The 19,014-nt window shown below is 40.1% G+C and overlaps 1 protein-coding gene across 2 annotated transcripts in view; it reads left to right on the forward strand.

Moving 5' to 3' along the window:
* Window positions 1-3,365: 3,365 nt before the first annotated feature.
* The window catches only part of LOC149813986 (uncharacterized), a 55,585-nt gene continuing 39,936 nt past the window's right edge, over window positions 3,366-19,014 (forward strand). For both annotated transcript variants that reach the window (XM_089990870.1, XM_089990871.1), the window contains exons 1-7: window positions 3,366-3,525; window positions 4,744-5,521; window positions 5,647-6,057; window positions 6,150-6,293; window positions 6,376-6,696; window positions 6,841-7,004; window positions 7,381-7,485. In XM_089990870.1, the coding sequence (XP_089846996.1) occupies window positions 4,999-5,521; window positions 5,647-6,057; window positions 6,150-6,293; window positions 6,376-6,696; window positions 6,841-7,004; window positions 7,381-7,485 (1,668 nt within the window). In that variant the 5' untranslated portion in view covers window positions 3,366-3,525; window positions 4,744-4,998. The remainder of the gene's footprint in view (window positions 3,526-4,743; window positions 5,522-5,646; window positions 6,058-6,149; window positions 6,294-6,375; window positions 6,697-6,840; window positions 7,005-7,380; window positions 7,486-19,014) is intronic.

Genomic DNA, 19,014 nt, shown 5'->3' on the forward strand with positions numbered 1-19,014 from the left:
TTATTTTATTGCATTTTAATACTAGTTAATTTGATTAGGGCTTTTCTTGTATTTGATTATGGATTTTTTATTTTATTTTATTTGGTTAGGGTTTGAATTAGATATTTTTATTTAGTTTTATAGTTTTACTTATAGATTAAGTTTTTTGGTTTATTTATAATTTATTTTTTTATATTTTAAGATTTTATAATTTGATTGGTTTTTTTTTCTTTGGTTAGAGTTTGAACTAGGAGTTTTTTTTATTTAATTTTATTGACTTTTCTATAGTTTAAGGTTTTTTGGTTTATTTATGATTTATATTATTGTATTTTAAGCATTTATGTTTTAATAGGATTTGATAATTTGATTCTTTGTAGTTAATTTGCTTTTAGGGTTCGATATTTTTGTGATAAACTTTTATAATTAGATGTGATATGACATTGATTAAATTATTTATAAATGAAAAATATCATTTATTGTTTTTCTCAAATGACTCAAATTGTAAACATCTTTTAGTATTTAGATCCCATCTGAGATCTATATCTGATGATAAAATCCATAATAAGAACAAATCAAGTTGTACTATCCAAAACAAAGTTATCGGACCCATTATTCATATGTTTTCATGTTGTTCACACACAACTTAAAACAAATGTTGGAAACAAGGAGCACAACTTTTTTGTACAGTTAAAACAAACGTTGAACTTAATACAGTTGTTACAGAACAAGTTGTTCTTTCCGTTTTTTTTTTTTTCATTTTATCCAATCCTGAACAAGCCATCAAACAAGCCCTAGAGGGCACAGAACAATGACGAATGCTATTTCTGCATTTGTAGGATGCACCAAAGTAGCATTTGCTCATCTCACGTTGGCGTGGGGCTTGTGGACAAAGATTCAAGCACCCCCTTAGAGAATGCCTGCTAGGGTTAGGTTGGCAACACCAAGAGGGAGTTTGCATGTCATGAAAAGTACATTGATTCCATAAAAATGCATCGATGGGCATACAATTTTTTCGGGACTCACGTGACAACACAAACGGTGGAAAGTACTGGTTCCATGGAAAACCCTCGATGAGCGTGTCATTTTTAATGCTGAACATTGGTTTTCTGCCAAAACAGTTCCCGTAGAGTGTGGCGGAGCCAAAAGTTTTTCGTTGGGTGGGAAGACTTCGGGTCTCGGGAACAATGCTATGGTCTTGAAGGACGATCCATTTTTTTAGACCAGTGGCGGAGCCAGAATTTTTTCGCTCACCCATCGTCAGAAGAAATTTTGGTTGTGCAGGCTAGATCTGACATGCTCTTCTAGAAGCGGCCTCCCTGGCCGGAGAAGGCGATGGCCATCAAGTTGATGGTACCATCTGGTTTCATCATTTTGAGGGCCTTCATGGCATCAGCTATAACAACACACTTTCAATCCCTCTTTTCCTCCATTTAGTGAATCAAGCATAGTGTTTTGCATGGCACCCATAATCATATTTAGGTTCCAGTCATCCATATCGCCATTCCTGTCATTAGGACCTCACCGATGCAAGTTGTTTTCATCAAATTGGACCTTGTGTATGTGATCTACATCATCCATTTAGTGAAGATCGGCATTTGAATAGACAGAATCCGACTTATGTGGAGGATTTTTTGCTGATTCAAAAATCAATAATCATTAATAAAAACATGTTTTTTTTTTGTTAGAGAACACTGTCAAAATAAATTGAAAACTATGTTTTTTTTTGTTAAAGAACACTATCAAAAGATTGACTTCTATTAAATCAACCGTGCTGAACCCATCGATAGGGCCAGATTGATCAAAACAACTTACTACCAATGAGATCCCAGAGGGAGTTATGACCACAGAGGATGATATAGGGATGAGTGGAGCCGTGTTCCCCATAAAAGTAGGTTACACGGTTTCACAAAAAACAAATGACAAAAGAAGAAGTTGGGGAAAAAACACACATATCTTTGTTGAATATTCACAAGAGAGAACTCCAACTCCCACAAACTAATGACCTGTCTCTTCTGCGGTTTTTACACAATTCAACAAGGTAAAAAAAATTAAGAGAAAAGATTAGCACTACCATCGTCAGAAGAAAACACACATGGATGCATATTCTTTTTTTAACATCGTCAGAATTTTTTTTTCTGGTTTCTAATTCTGGGGTGGGCGACCGCCCACCCATGTCCATCCCTGGCTCAGCCAGTGCGTAGAGAGGTCCGATTCCATTTCCGCAGCAGATGAATCCACACAATAGGGTGCTGCGGCCTGAAATGATCAGGTGCAGTATGATTGCATAAATAGGTGATTGGGGTGCTTGATGCACAAATTTTTATGCAATCATATTGCACCTCATCCGGACTCTTCCGCAGCACCCAAATTCCGTGACGTGCTAACGCCCACTATGTTTTTCTAGGTCTATTGCAAAATTTACTGAAACCACAACGTGGTTGTTGCCTTAGTATACTATATTTAGGGATGCATATGGATCGGGGTTTAGATCCCAAAATACATTGGGGAGTTGGGTTGAGTCCGGAACAACCAAAGTTTACAAAATTGCCTTCTTGAGCCCGACACATTTGCAACCCTAACGATATGGTTGTTGGGTTGGGTACCATGCGGGCGGTTCTCCTTTTGAGTTTTCTTGTGTATAGGCAATTATGTATTTTGAGATATCATCACCTTTGTGTAGGGAGGTTGCAAGTTTGAACCCCAAATGGTATCCTTGTATAACTGGTAGGGGTCTGCCTAACCCCAACTTTCTCTGTCTGAAAAAAAATTTATGTATTTTGAGGTATGGATATTTTTATGGATGTTTTAAATAGTGATTGTTTGTCACAAAAATTGAACATGAGATTGATTCGTCAAAATGTTGAAAAGTATGTCAAGGCGACATGGTGTATATATATATATATATATATATATATATATATATATATATATATATATATATATAAGTGCTTTTATATATTTTCCCCATATATATGTTTATTTATTAATATAAAATATTTTATATGTTTTACTTAAAATAACCTGTTGCATATTGTATTATGCCTTTATAAGAACATTTTATATTAATATAACATAATTAATATAGTTTTTATATTACCGACATATAAATGTATTTTTGTAATACTTATAAAGTGAAATTGGAGTATTTTTTGTTTTTCTCTTTCTCAAAAAGTAACTTTTCGTCACATGTCAAAAAAAATCATTACATATTAGAAAAATTATGACGTCATATATCTCTATTAAGTGATGTTGGAGACACCTCTCAAAAGAAAGTTTTTTTTTAACTCATTAAAAACCAAAACTAGAACAATTGATGCACAAAGTCTAACATGTTTTAGAACCTATCATAAGTTAAACGTGTCAGACATCGTGTTTGATCGTGTCATTGTGACATGGGTGGATGTATTAGTCTTAACTCACAAGTTTTCTGTTCTTTGTAAAGAGACGTGCGAAAGAAAGAATGAGTGAGAAGTTTGTGTGTACTTTAACAGGAGCGTGTGAGAGAGAAAATGACTTAGGGCAAGAAAACACAACAAGAGGATTCTTGTAAGTAAAAAGAGTGTATCTAAGTTTAAGAGTTTGAGAACAAAGTATTGTAACTTGATTTTACATGTTTGATTCTTAGTGGTGGCCTCATGGCTTTTCTCTCTTCTTCTAAAGATATTTTTTTTCTACTTGAATCAGTGTGTTTTTCTTTGTTTTGATTTTTTCTCAACTTTGCTGCTTTTATTGCATTGTTTACATTGAATATTTTTCTTGGTAGAGGTGGCTGCATTAGATTAAGCATATCATGGGGTTTGTTTGATTATGTATATAAAGTGTTGAATTTCTTAAGAGATTCACATAGAAAGGAAGTGTGTCAGTTACTTTTTATTTTTTTGATGAAATGCATGGTTAGTCGACTCGAATCTGTGACCAATATCGCTTGGTCGGTCGTTTTTTTTCGTTGTATTTGAAAAAATGTCATCATGATTACGCTTATAACTGTTTTTCCTTGCGCTATTCGCCTTATTTTAGCGGGTTTCCTTCGCTTTAAACTTTGCGCGTTGTGCGCCGGATTGCTATTCTTTCAACAATCTCGATTCTAGGGTCGCTTTTACCTATTTCTCATAAAGGGGCGTGATTTTGGTGGGTTTATTTAAAAATTCAGTTTCTTGTTCTGACAATGAAAGAAATGATAGTAGTTCCACGTAATCGCGATTGTGGTTTCGAGGTTTTGCGGGGAAGCGTTTGAATTGAATTCTAGTGGTTAGCAACTCGGCAGAACACAACGCCGGACAAGTTACTATCTCTTCCGGGTTGGTGGAGTTATGATGTATGTGGTTTGCTGCTATCTTGCGATAGTTGTGGGTAGTCGCTCCTCCATCACAACACCAAATTATGACGCCAATTCCCCTCAACCCGCTGAATTCAAACAAAGACTCTTCATCCCCTGTTTCTTTTACCCAGAGTTTAGAGATACTTGGCAATTTAGGGTATCGATGTTTCTAGAGCCATTTGAATCAGGATTTTATTATTTACTTCATGAACAAAATCCCTGGAAGCGGGTGAAATGCTGCTACTGTAACTGTTACTTTATCAGAATTTCATGCCTCTAGCTTATTTTTGTGAAGAAGCATTTTTCTTGAATGGGCATTTCGTGTGTGTATGTGTGAATCCTCTTCCAGCTATTCTCAAGAAATTGTACGCAGCTTTATTTTTGTTATTAAAGTATGAATTCAAATAGATTTTAATTTGATAGAGGGGAGGTTTCTGGTTGTGCAGCATCTTGGTAAATCCCAATCTTTGGGGAATTTCACACGTTTAGACGATCAATTTTACTTATGGTGGTGGTCTGAATTGAAGGGAGTGTATTGAACCTGGAAGTTTTTTTAGGATCTCAATTTTGGGATTTGGAGTTTGATTATCAGATGGTGTTGGTATCATCCGGAGTGGCAAATGTAAAAGACAACACGATCAGGTGGAAATTTGAGTGACGAGGATTCCGGCTTGAGAAGGAGCAGTGGCAGCTGGAAGAAGATGAGTGCCAGTCTCAAGGCATCGAGTGTGTCTCTGTCAGTGACTGGTTCTTCTGGTTTAAGGCACTCCACTGGAGGAACGCCAAGCAAGACATCATCTGTCTCTAGTCCATCAAGCTTGAAAAAGACTGAGGTTGAGAGTGAGAAGCCTCAAGGCAATTTAGTGGTCGGCGAAAAGAGGAAACTGAGAGATGAGAAGCAAGGCTCATCGCTTCCTCTGAGAAAGCACAGATCTGAGCAGAATAAGAAGCAAACATCCCCAAACTCCACGGCGATAAGTACTAGTGATAGATGGGAGAAACAGGTCAGGAAGCTGGACATGAGAAAGTCCGAGAGTGATAAGACATGTGGAGGACCAAGTGATGGGGATGCCAAAGGTGGTGGGAAATGGGGAAAGAATGTTGTTAATGGAACTCCAACGGCATCTGAGCACAAGCCTGTTACTGCATTGAAGAGGTTGGATGCACGGGCTTATAGAGAACTTTACACCTCAAAGCCTAAGGAACAGAAAAGTAAAGGGGCAGGTAGCTTACCGGTGCTCTCTCTCTCTCTCTCTCTCTCTCTCTCTCTCTCTTTGTGCTGTTATGTTTTCTTTCTAACTGAATTTGGTTTGATTTTTATTGTCTTTTGTTGACATTCTTGGGATTAGAATTCACGGATCATTGTGACAAGCACAGAAAACGCGATAATACCTTGTTCCAGAATGATGGTATTGGGCAATGCACTGGTACCAATAAAGATGACTGCAGTAGTCATGGTGTTGTAAACACAATGGATGCTAACTATTGGGAAACCATAGACAATAGAGATGACTATGTTAAGGGCATTGAAGAAGTTGGAGATGAGTCAAGTGGTAAAACTGCACAAGATGTTGAAATCTTGAAATCAGAAGTTGGTATTTGTGGCGCTCAAAATGATTCACAGAGAATGGGAATTGATGAGGGAAATGGGTTGGCGAAACACCAAAATAATGGGGAATCTGATTCTGAGGAAATTCATCCATCTAAGAGCTTCTCTACTTCTAGAGGCAAAGATTCTCAGAGTGAAAGCCTGGTTCCCGGTAATCTGATTCTCCTCTTGATCTACTAGAAGGTTCAATTCTCTTTTGTTAAAATCTAATTTTAGATATTCATGGTGATACGTGTTGTTCAGAGCATCTGCTACCACAGCTTGATATAGAAAGTAAGGAGGAAGATAGGGTTCATTGTAAAAAAGTCCTCTGTGAGGATGGCAAAATACAAATCATGCAGAGTCCTGGGAGGGATTCAATAATGGATAATGTGCGATTGGGCAGAGGTAAATGTCAAACAAGGTGACACTTTGCAGCTACTTTGAAATGTAATTACCAGTAGAGGCTCTGATGTCTTTACTGTTGCAGTCTTCTCCAACACTGATGACATGGAAGAAGTTGACTTTACAAACAAAGATTTTTTAGAAGGAACGAAATCTAATTGTTCAGGTGGGAGATGCCTCAACATTGTTGCTGACGTGGATAGATCTCAGTTATATCAGAGTACCCCCAATTCTGACACTTCAAAAGGAAGCCAGAGCATCGTTAATTTTGATATTAACACTTCTGTTGACATGAGTAAAGAGTTCGGCACATTGGAGATTTCTAAGAAGGATATCTCGGCTGTGTCTTCTTCTAAGAGCAAGAGAGAGGGATTCACTGAGAGATCCTGCAATGTGAATGAAACGGGTAGAGTTATGGCGAACTTTGCTTTTTGTTATGGGAACTAAAGTTTTATTGCATGTGTTCCAATCCATGTCTGCAGATCACTATAGCTCTTGAAGCTTGATTGTATGTGACTGTGATTGAATTTTTACTTGCCTATCCTTGTAGGACCATTTACAACTACACTGGGAAATGGAGATCATGTTCCTCAGGTGTTGGATATGAATAAGGCCGAGTCTGAGGATGGAAGACAAGTTTGTGTTTCACAACAGAACCTTCAAGAGTTGCTGAAGCCAGAGATATCAAAACTCTGTGAAGCTTTGCAATTTCCTGTATAGTCTCCTTTCCTCCCATTTTGTCTTTCCTTTCGATCTATTTACTGTGAAAATTTGCTGTTTCCCTTTTTAATGAATTTCACCATCTAACAGATGTAAATTCCTTCTTGTGAGCTGCACATAAGAATAAAATATTATCTTCAAGTCATTTTGTTTGGAACAAGTGGGAACTGAAATAAGCAGGGGATTTGCCTGCCAAACAAAATGTTCACTCAGATTTTTCAGTTATTCATCTTAACAAAATGGCATTTGTTCTCTATAGCTCACAAATTATGTGATATTCAGTTGCTTTCTATAGATACCATGACCAATTTTTATATTATACCTAGCTTGTGAATGAGTTTCTCACTGATAATTGCTGTCACTTATGCAGAAAGACGTCATGGGTGTTGCTGCAATAGCTCTTGAATACGTGATGAAAAATCATCAAGTCCCAAGGGAACCCATAACCACAATACAAGCATTCCTGATGTCCTTGGTTGGCTTTTTCTTTCTTTCATATATCATTCTTATGATTGTGTTTTTCACCCCTATTTGTTTCATCCTATAAAACCTAGCTCAGTCATATTCATCATATTAGTGTTTTGCTTTATTTTCTCTTGGGTTTTTGACTGAGAGAAAAACCAGAATCATAGATCATGGTCATGGTATATCGTCAACAAATAATGGATTTGTATGACTTAAAAGTTTTTGGAAAAAATTGGAGTTTTTTTTTATTAAAGCAAATTTAAACTTAAAAAATAAAAAAATGGATTCAGTACAAGTGATGATGATGACATGCATTAATGCTACTATACAAAGTGGGATGATGTGATTGGGGTAGTGGTGGTGACCATGATGGTGATAACCATGATAGTACTATAATCATGTATAAAACAAATTGCATGGTTTAATCTTTATAATGTTTACTAATTTATGATTGAAGAATTATCATATGATACTAATTGTGATGGTAGTGATAGAGAACCCATGATGACATTATAATGTTAGTCAATACCATAGATAGCGTAAGATATTTCTATGTTATTAGATATTAGTAGTTCAATGTATAAACATATCTTGGATAGTAACTTTATGGTTTGATGATCATGATTGCAATAATGGTGGTGGGGTGATAAAATTTACTCCGTGGTGATGATATAATTAAGTATAACATAGGCTAGCAAATTGTTATATGGAAACTATTGCGAATTGTTGCTAGTTATTGTTTATTGCTTCTGTAGTAGCATAGTCCCCATCATCCATATTCACGGTATATAATTTGTTCATTTTTATTCCATATTCCACCTAACTTTGTTGTCCCTATAGATGGGGAAGGAAGAAGAGTGATCCCTCCATCCTCTAAAGAGTCTCAAAGTCTCAAAGCCCCCAAGCAATGACACCTGTATGTAGGGCTGGTAAACGAGTCGAATGAGGGCCCATCATGTTCTGGCTCGGCTCATGTAGCATTTAGCTCAGCTCGGGCTTGGCTCATGTTCATAACTAGACGAGACGAGCTCGAGTCAGCTGAGCCGAGGCACAAGCTGGCTCATTAAAAAAACATGTATTTTAAAGTTGACAATAATGGGATTCGAATTGAAACCCTCTCTTTTACATTCTATATGTCCTTGCCAACAGTACACAACTACCTTTTGTGACAAATATTGCACTAAAATTCTATATATTATATTCGTACGAGCTGAACCAAGCCGAGTGCCCTTTGTTCATGCTTGGATCCTATGTCGCATAGGTGCGGATGCGTGTGCGGATACGGATGTGTGTGCGGCGATGCTGCACTTTAAAAAAACTTGGGTGTGGGGGTGTGTAGAGGGTATATATGTTAAAATGTAAATTGTAACATATAAATATATATAATAATAATATTATTATATTATTATTATATATCTATTTATTTATTATTTTTACTTTTTCTTTTCTTTTATATTTTTGTATCTAGTTTAATAGGAACTAGATACCCTTTTTCAATCAAGTTCCAGTTGGAACTTGACTGAGATATAGCTGTTGGACTCTAGTCCAACGGCTATAATAAGAGCCGTTGGACTCTAGTCCAACGATTCTTTCTTGGGAGAGCTCCAAATGAGCTCTCCCCACTTGTTCTTCTTTGAATAAATAGGGGTGAACCTGATGCAACGAGGAGGATCGGCTTTCGCGTTCTTTGACGACAGCTGATGAAGGCACGACCCTTACGATCGTGCGATGTACAAAAAGTAAGAAGAATGCCCATCGAAATCGATGAGGCCTAGTTTTATTTCAATGTAAACTTCAACTGAACAATGGAATGAAATAACAAATAAGAACGAAAGCAATAAACAAAGGGGCTAATGAGAGGCTGCTGCCGACTGTGCATCAAAAGAAAAAAAAACAGAGTAAGAATAATAATCAATCGTCTGTGTTCACGCAACCCCAAAACAGGGTATTAATAGGGCGTGACTGGATCTGGGTCTCGGGTCCTGTCCTTGGACCCGAGACAACTCGTCGCTGCTGATGGATCTGGGCGCTGCCAATGCGCGGTGTTGCTTCCAACCTTTGCTCGCCTTGCGTAGGTGCACAGGGGCACCACGTCCTTGCATCATGGCACCGGACTCGCGATCGGATCCATTGTCTGGGTCCGATCGTCCATCCCATTAGTGCCGATATCCTTGGACACGCTCGGGTCACGCAGAGCAGGACCGAACCCGGTCCTGCTCTGCATCATTCTCTCCTGGTTGGAAAGAAGTCAGTTCTGACGACTTCTTGTCACCACAGTAAGCATATAGATTAGACACATTGAAGATAGGCGTAATGTTTCAATCTTCGGGCAGTTCAAGGAGGTAGGCATTCAGACCCAATTGCTGGAGGACCTTGAATGGGCCATATTTTTTAGGACTCAATTTACCACAAGTACCCACTGGGAAACGCTCAGGACGCAGGTAAGCCCAAACTAATTGACCAACTTGAAACTGGATATCTCGACGACCTTGGTCTACGAAAGCTTTGTAAGCTTCGTAACTTTCAACGAGTTTGGCTCGGACTTGCCTATGTATATCACACATGTATTCAACGACATCAAACGTGTCAGGGGCTGGGAGACTGGGCACAGGTGCTAGATCTACTACATGGGTGCCATAAACCACTTAAAACAGAGACTTGCCCGTGGATCGGTTGATGGAACTGTTATAGGCGAACTCGGCTTGCGGCAAGACTAGGTCCCATGTTTTGACATTCTCCCCAACTAGACTCCTTAGCAAGTTCCCTAGGATGCGGTTCACGACTTCGGTTTGGCCATCAGTTTGCGGGTGGTAAGCACTGCTGAACTGGAGCTTGGTTTTCAATAAGGCCCATAACGATTTCCAAAAATAGCTCATAAAACGCGTCACGATCAGAGGTGATTGTGTGGGGCAATCCATGAAAGTGGGCCACGTCCTTAAAGTAGTACGAGGCTACTAACGAAGCATCAATGGTTCGCTTATACGGGACAAAGATAGCCATCTTGGAAAATCGGTCAACCACAACTAGGATGGAATCAAAATGACGCGAAGTTATGGGAAGGCCCACAATAAAATCCATGGAAACATGTTCCCAAGGCCGCTCAGGAATGGGCAACGGAGTATACAAACCACTATTCTGACGTCGACCCTTGGACACTTGACACGCTCGACAACTTTGAACAAACTTGACAACATCTTTGCGCATTTTGGGCGAAAAGTATCGTTCATCTAACAGTGCGAACGCCTTATCATGTTCAAAATGCCCTTCTAGTCCCCTTTCACGTAACTCGGAAATCAACTGAAGTCTAAGAGAGAAAGTAGACACACAACTTATTTCCTCAAAAAAGGTAACAATTATATATACTAAACCGTGGGTTGGCTGTACTATCAGAGGAGAGACACCCTTTCCAGACTTGCTGAAAATCAGGGTCCGTCGGGTACAACTCCTTGCACTGCTCAAACCCAATGACCTGCACTGACATAGTCATCGGAAGACTATTTTTTCTGCTAAGGGCGTCAACGACCTTGTTTAGAGTGCCTGATTGATGGCGAATCGTGAAGGTGTACTCTTGTAAGAAGCTGACCCACTTGGCATGCCTGACACTCAACTTCTTTTGACTATTCAAATACTTTAACGCCTCATGATCCGTGTACAAGACAAACTCCTTATAAATAAGACAATGCCTCCAATAACGAAGGGCTTGTACCACGACATAAAACTCAACATCATAAGTGGAGTATTGGCACCTGGCTTGAGTCAGCTTTTCACTAAAGAAAGCAATGTGTCTGCGTTTCTGACTCAAGACTGCACCAATTCTCACTTTGGAGGCATCACACTCAACCTCAAAGACTGCGTTAAAATCAGGAAGGGCTAAGACAGGGGCACTAGTCATTTTATCTTTGATGAGCGTGAAGGCTTTTCCCGCAGCAGACGTCCAATGGAAACTAGTACCCTTTAGGCACTCCGTGATGGGGGCCATGAGGGTACTGAAGTTTCTCACAAAATGACGGTAGAAAGTGGCTAACCCATGGAAACTACATATTTCTCCTATAGTCTTTGGGGTAGGCCATTCTATAATCGCACAGACTTTGGCGGGATCCATCTTCACTCCATCAGGCGACACAATAAAACCCAAAAATACGACACTTGACGTCATAAACTCACATTTTTTGGCATTGACATACAATTTTTCCCTTCTTAAAATATCTAAGACCTGACGCAGATGACTCAAATGAGCAGACAAAGATGAGCTATAAATCAAAATGTCATCAAAATAGACAACAACAAACTTTCTTATACAAGGGCGCAACACTTGGGTCATCATATTCATGAAGTTACTCGGGGCATTTGATAACCCAAATGGCATGATTAACCACTTATACAATCCATCACGTGTCTTGAATGTCGTTTTTCACTCATCCCCCTCTCAGTTACGGATTTGGTGGTACCCACTTTTTAAATCAATTTTGGAGAAAATAGAGGCATCGGCCAACATATCAAACATATCATCCAAACGAGGAATGGGAAAACGGTATTTGACCGTAATGCGATTTATCGCTCTACTGTCAACACACATACGCATGGACCCATCTTTCTTAGGAGTGAGTAGGGCGGGTACTGCGCAAGGGCTCACACTCTCGCGAATAAAACCCTTTTGCAGTAACTCCTGAACCTATCTCAACAACTCTGCATGCTCGGATGGGTTCATCCGATATGCGGGGAGGTTAGGGAGACTCGATCTCGGGACAAAATCAATAGCGTGCTGCACCACCCTCATTGAAGGTAGACCATCAAGAAGGTCATCTGACATAATGTCGCGAAACTCCTCAACAAGGAGGGCGATGCCCGCGGGAACGGACAAAGACGTACTCATCAACGACTTAGCCACCAGGGCATAACAATAACCATCCTCCCGACAATGGCTCAAGAAAGACCGGTAAGAGAGGCCCGTGAGCCTGGGAACTCACTCAGGCTTATCCACAGTGGGAAAATCGGTCTCCTTGATAGGGAGAAGGACTATTTCATGGCCCTTGAAAATAAAAGAGTACGTGTTCCTACGGCCATCGTGAATGGTCTTGCGATGAAACTGCCAGGGATGACCCAAAGGAATGTGACAAGCACTCATAGGGGCTACATCACACCACACCTCACCTCATCGTGGTAATGCTCCCCCATAGAGAATCGAACTAAACAACGTTGGGTAATGGGAACCTCGTTTCCTTTCTTGAACCATGCCATCTTGTATAGTTGGGACAATTTCTCCGTTTTCAGGTTCAAGGTGGACACGACACTCTCGGACACCATATTCTCACACGCACCAGTGTCGATAATAACATCACATGCATGACCCTCACAATTGCACCGGGTTCTAAAAATGTTGTTCTGCAACCATTTTGCCGGGGTCGACTCACGGGGTGCGGTCAAAACGTGACGGATGGACAATAAGTTTTCAACGTTGCCATCGAACTCTACGACTTCCCTCTCATCCTCTTCCTCAACCAATGACTCACTCTCACTCTCACTATCGGATGCTGACTCAACAATACCCTCGATGAGATGGGCGTTCTTGTTCACGGTGGGACACTTAGATGCGACATGTCCTAACTCCTGACACCTAAAATAACGAATGGTAGACTCACTAGGTTTGACTTTGGATCTGGTATTGTATGCGGGTCCGGACTGGTCCGGACTACTCTAGGGGTGGACTTTGTCTTCCTTCCTAGGGGAACTCGCTCCCCTGGTTGGGAAACTCGACTTGGATCGACTAGACTGGTTACTACGGGAGGTCCTATACTCTTGCCTCTTTTTCAATTTTTCCTCTACATTCATGGCATAACTGCTTGCCTGATCTAATGACTCGATTGTGGCACAACCGAAATCGTCAGAAATAGCAGGATAGAGACCAAAAATATACCTCGTGACCTGCTGGCGGGCAGTCTCCTTGATCTGCACTCGTAGGGATAGACGATGAAACTTAGCAGTGTACTCCGCCATGGTACGGGTGCCTTGATGCAGGGTCAAGTACTCCTTGTAGGCTCGCTCGGCGTGGTCTGAAGGCACGAACTTTGACTGTATCAACCTCTGCATCTCTTCCCACGTTTGTACACGCTCTAGTCCCTGCCGCTCCCTCGACTTCTGCAGCTCAACCCACCATGTCTGTGCTAGGCCTCTCAACCGAGTTGACGCTAGAGAGATACGACGATGCTCAGCTACAATGTGGTAGTCGAAGAAAAACTGTACGACATAGGACCAGTCGAAGAACTGCTCTGCATCGAATATTCCTGCGAACTTTGGAAGGTCTAGCTTCACCCCGTAGGTGGAGGGGTGCTCTGGTGCTCTCTGCTCACCATTCCTGCGGGGTACTCATTCCAGAAAGCATCGTCATCCAACACTGCTTCATCACCCTCTGCACGGTACTGCTCGCCTGGATACTGGTGTTGAGGAACTCCAACGACGGGTGGTCGACGCTCAGGTCGCACCGGTCCTTGCTGAATCTGCATTGGTGGCTGCTGGAAACTGCCTCGGTCTGGCTTGCCTGGGGGTGGGAGCCATATATGGCCGGCGTTGTGGCACCGGTATGACAGGAGGTCCTACTAAAGGTAGATGGGTGGGTCGGGTCTCGGGCTCTAGGTGGGTAGAAATGGGATAATATGGGTTGGGTTATGGGTCGGGTTTGGTACTGGGTTCTGGATCGGGGACGGGTTAACAAATTGGGTCTGGTACGGGTATTGGGCTTGGTTGGTATAGTACTGGGATGATTTACCCGATTGGATCTGGATCAGGATCAGGTCAAGTCCTAAACTATTCGTCGGACCCAGAGTGGGATAGGTAGGGTCATGGATCGAGTTGTGATGTGACAAGGCCTGGTTTGAACTTGATCCTTGATCCATAACAAAATGGGTCTGGTTTTGACTCGGCTCAAATTCAAACTGGAGCTCCGTTCGGGTCCGATATGGGTTTGGGTCGGCTGGGGATCTGAATTGGGGTTCAAAAGTAATAGGTTGGATCGGGTTCGGGTCGACCCGCGAACCAGACCCAACTGGGTAGGTCGGGTAATGGGGTTCGAGGCCCAGACCCGTCCCTTGGAACCCAAAGGATGGTCCCCGGTGAGAGAAAACGAGAGGGGTTTTCCACAGCTCAACCTTCATAGGAGACAGAGAAAAGGGAGAGAGAGGGAGATGCACAATGGTTGGGGCGGCTGAACATTAACCCACCACCAAGCCCAAATTCCTTTTTATCAAACGACTTTACAGTAGTGACTAAAATATGAGACCACAACAAACATATTACAAAAATGCCATTAATAAAAAGGGCGTCAACTTTATAGTTAAAAAGGATTGACGTGCGTATGGATCTGGATATCCAGATCCATACGCATGCTCTATTTTAACACCCTCCCTCAAGTTGTACATGGTTTTAGAGCATGTACAACTTGCTCTTCAATAGCCAAAATTGACGCGATGTTAACCCTTTGGTAAACAAGTCTGCCACTTGATCTTCTGTTCGAACATGACGTAGTTCTATCTCTTTCATCTCGACTTTTTGTTGTATAAAATGTTGATCAATCTCAATATGCTTCGTTCTGCTATGTTGAATAGGGTTACACACAATCAAGGTTTTAAAACCCAGTGACTCGGGACTCGACTCGTTCTTTATTGACTCGTGACTCGGCGGGTCAACTCGATGACTCAGACCGGGTTTGTTAACTCGATGACTCGGACCGGGTTTGTTAACTCGATGACTCGGACCGGATGATTTGATGACCACGATCTGAACTTCGAGTCTATCCATACGTTTCGACATACTGGCTACATCCTTGCTTACGCGCAACAGGTTTCCCTGGATCTTCGTTATCATATCGAGCATCCGCATCATCGGATCCTCGTTGTTGGTTTCCTCTTGCTCTTTTCCACTTGCAGGATCGTTCCTCGCCTCTTGAGCCATACCGCTGAAGAAGGAGAAAACCCGACTTTGATACCACTTTGATGCAGCGAGGAGGATCGACTTTCACGTTCTTTGACGACAGCTGATGAAGGCACGACCCTTACGGTCGTGCGATGTACAGAAAGTAAGAAGAATGCCCACCGAAATCGATGAGGTCTAGTTTTATTTCAATGTAAACTTCAACTGAACAATGAAATGGAATCAAATAACAAATAGGAACGAAAGCAATAAACAAAGGGGCTAATGAGAGGCTGTTGTCGACTGTGCGTCAAAAGAAAAAAAAAAACAGAGTAAGAATAATAATCAATCTTCTATGTTCACACAACCCTAAAACAGGGTATTAATAGGGCATGACTGGATCTGGGTCTCGGGTCCGGTCCTTGGACCCAAGACAACTTGTCGCTCCTGATGGATCTAGGTGCTGCCAATGCACGGTACTGCTTCCAGCCTTTGCTCGCCTTGCGTAGGTGCGCAGGGGCACCACGTCCTTGCATCGTGGCACCGGACTCGCGAGCAAATCCATTGTCTGGGTCCGATTGTCCATCCCATTAGTGCCGATATCCTTAGACACGCCTGAGTCACTCTCTGTGGACCGGACCCGGTCCTGCTCTGCATCAGAACCCCCTTCTATGTAAAGTGACCAAAATGCTTCTTAAGCATTCTTGTTATTAATAAAGATATTTTTATTTCATTGTTGTGTTTTTCTTTTATACCCTTTTATGAGTTTTACTTGAAGTGTCTTTTTAGATATTTTTGTGGTGGATTTAAGTGCTTGTGTGGAAGGCCACCATTTCATTCCATGGTATCAGAGCCATGGATATCTTAGATCGTAAAAAGTTTTTGCCTCGTTTTTCGTGCCTCACTTGCAAAAGGTGTTTCATCACCTTGTTCTTGGCTCAAGAAGGTTTGTTTGAAGAAAGTGACTATTGAAGAAACATTTTCTACAAAAGTTTGTATTATACATCACTCTCTTTGCCTCTTATCTCTTCTTTTCTCTTTCTATTATTTCACTCTTGTAAAAGATGAATGATAATGATAAGATCACCATCATACTCATTAAGCTAAATGATACAAATTATGTAATGTAGGCTTCGATTATGAAGCACCACATTTGGGGAAAAGGGTTATGGGGTATAGTGGATGGTTCCGATTTGGAACCTAAACTATCTCTCACTAAAAAAAAGGGTGATAAAGAAGTTCCTCTAACGGAAGGAGAGAAGAGCAAGGCTTTAGAAACTTATGAAAAAAATGGAAAGAGTGGAGGATAGAGCATGCAAAAATTATGTCATGGCTAATTAATAGCGTGAACATTAAGAAATGTTCTAGTCTTGCTAAGTTCGAGCATGCCGATAAGGCTTGAAAATACCTCAAAAATATGTATTCCTTTAAAGATATTGTACATGTGTGCAATTTACAAGACAAAACTCGGGCAATGACTCAAAAAGCTAAAACCATTCGAGAATATTACAATGAGTTGTCTGAACTTTGGGAAGAATTGACTCTTTTAGAGCCGAAATGACATTGTCCTGAAGACTTTGAGCTTCGTAAAAAACAACTTGATATGGAGCATTTTTATCAATTTATAAACAGTTTGAGACCGGAATTCGAGTCGACTAAATCAACTCTTATTCATTGAGGAAAACTTTCTTCTATCATTGATACTATAGAGGAACTAACTATGGAGGAAAATAGAATTAGAAAGAATACTAAAAAACCCGAAGATGATTTTGTTCTAGCTGTGTCTAGACCAGGTAATCATGTACGCTCTTACATGCCTCCTCATTTCAACAGACAGAATGGTGATTATGACAAAAAAAAGTCATTTGCCACCATTGTCATGAACCAGGGGCACTATAGGCCTCAATGTCCTAAACTAAAAGAGCTCAGAGAAAAGTGAGCTGCGACTGCTGGATCGGAACTCAAAGATCAAGATGCACCGGTTTTTATGGCTTAATTAATGGAGATTCTCCAACTTCTTATCAAAGGAGCTTCCTCCTCATGGAGCCGCGGTTTGATTCTTCTCAGATCCAGGTAACTTTTCTTCGCTTCTTGACTCTGGTGCTTCTTTTCATATGACCCCAAATGACAATAGTATATCCGAATATTTTAAAAATAAATCAAGTACGTCAAAAGTTTTTACAGCTGATGGAACCTCTCTTGAAACAAAATGAATAAGAAATTTTGAAAGAGTCCATAAAACTAAGAAATTTTTTATTCCAGAAGTCAGATTCATTCCTAAGCTAAATTTAAATCTTTTATCTGTTTCTCAAATATCTGATTATGGATGTAATGTCGCTTTTTCTTCTCATGGTTGTTAGATACAGGATCGCCAGTCAAGCTGATTGGGAAAAGCCATAGAGAAGGACTCTATTACATGATTTTTTTGGAATTGCCTAAGAATGCTTTTTGTTATAATATTCAGAAAATAGAGTTGGATTTGTGGCACAAAAGACTTGGTTATTCTTATGTAGCCAAGATCCAATATATTCCAAGTCTAGGAAAATTTTGTAATTATGAGAATTTCACTTGTAAAGATTGTAATCTTGGCAAAATGAAAAACTTGTACATTCAGATGTTTGCGGTTCTGCACCAATTATTTTAAAAGGAGGATTTGCATATTATGTCTTTGTCGATGATTTTTCTAAACATACTTGGATTTATTTTCTTAAACATAAATCTGAAGTCTTTTTATACTTTCAAACATTTCATAACATGGTTAAAAATAAGTTTCAAAATGATATTTTTATTTTTTGCACGGATTCAAGGGGAGAATTTATGTTCAAAGAATTCAAGGATTATCTCAATTTAAATGGCATTACATACTAGAGGTTGTGTCCATATACACCACAACAAAATGGATTAGCTGAATGTAAACATCAACACATTATGGAAACAACTAGGACATTATTAATAGCAAATCAAGTTCCAAAGGATTTTTGGGCAGAAGCTGCCCTAACTGCTACCTATCTAATTAATCGAATGCCATCTTTTTCTTTAAAAAATATAACTCTTATTGAAAAACTTGTGAATATTTCTCTAGACTACTCTAGATTGAGAGTATTTGGATGCAAGTGCTTTGTCTTCATTGACAAAAATGATAAATTCTCTCCCCGTGCGATTCCTTGTGCTTTTTTAGGATATGCTGATAATAAAAAAAGGCTATAGGTGTTTTGACATTCAAAATGACAAATTATATGTATCAAGAAATGTTTCTTTTCTAGAAAAAGAAAGTTTCTTTGATTTTGAAAAACCTAAAGAAGTCACTGAATACTCTTTTCTTATAGATCTAACATCAAAACCTAATCTTGAATATGACTTTGACAGTGATCAAAGTACTATTGATGTTGAACACAATGATGACAATGAAGAGCAAATCCATAGGGATGTTAGATTACAATATTTAAGGTGAAGTGAGTCAAATCTTCCATGTGCACTAAAAAAATATTCTGAAGTACCAACCAGAAGGTCGTCCTGAGTCTCGAGACCTCCTGAAAAATTTGTGTTATACGAATCTTTCTCACCCACCTATAGGACATTTATTGCATTAATACACTTATACGAAGAACCATCATTGTACTCTCAAGTAAAAAATCAT

This window comes from Nuphar pumila, chromosome 16, assembly GCF_984573655.1.
Source record: "Nuphar pumila chromosome 16, dmNupPumi1.hap1.1, whole genome shotgun sequence".
NCBI lineage: Eukaryota > Viridiplantae > Streptophyta > Magnoliopsida > Nymphaeales > Nymphaeaceae > Nuphar > Nuphar pumila.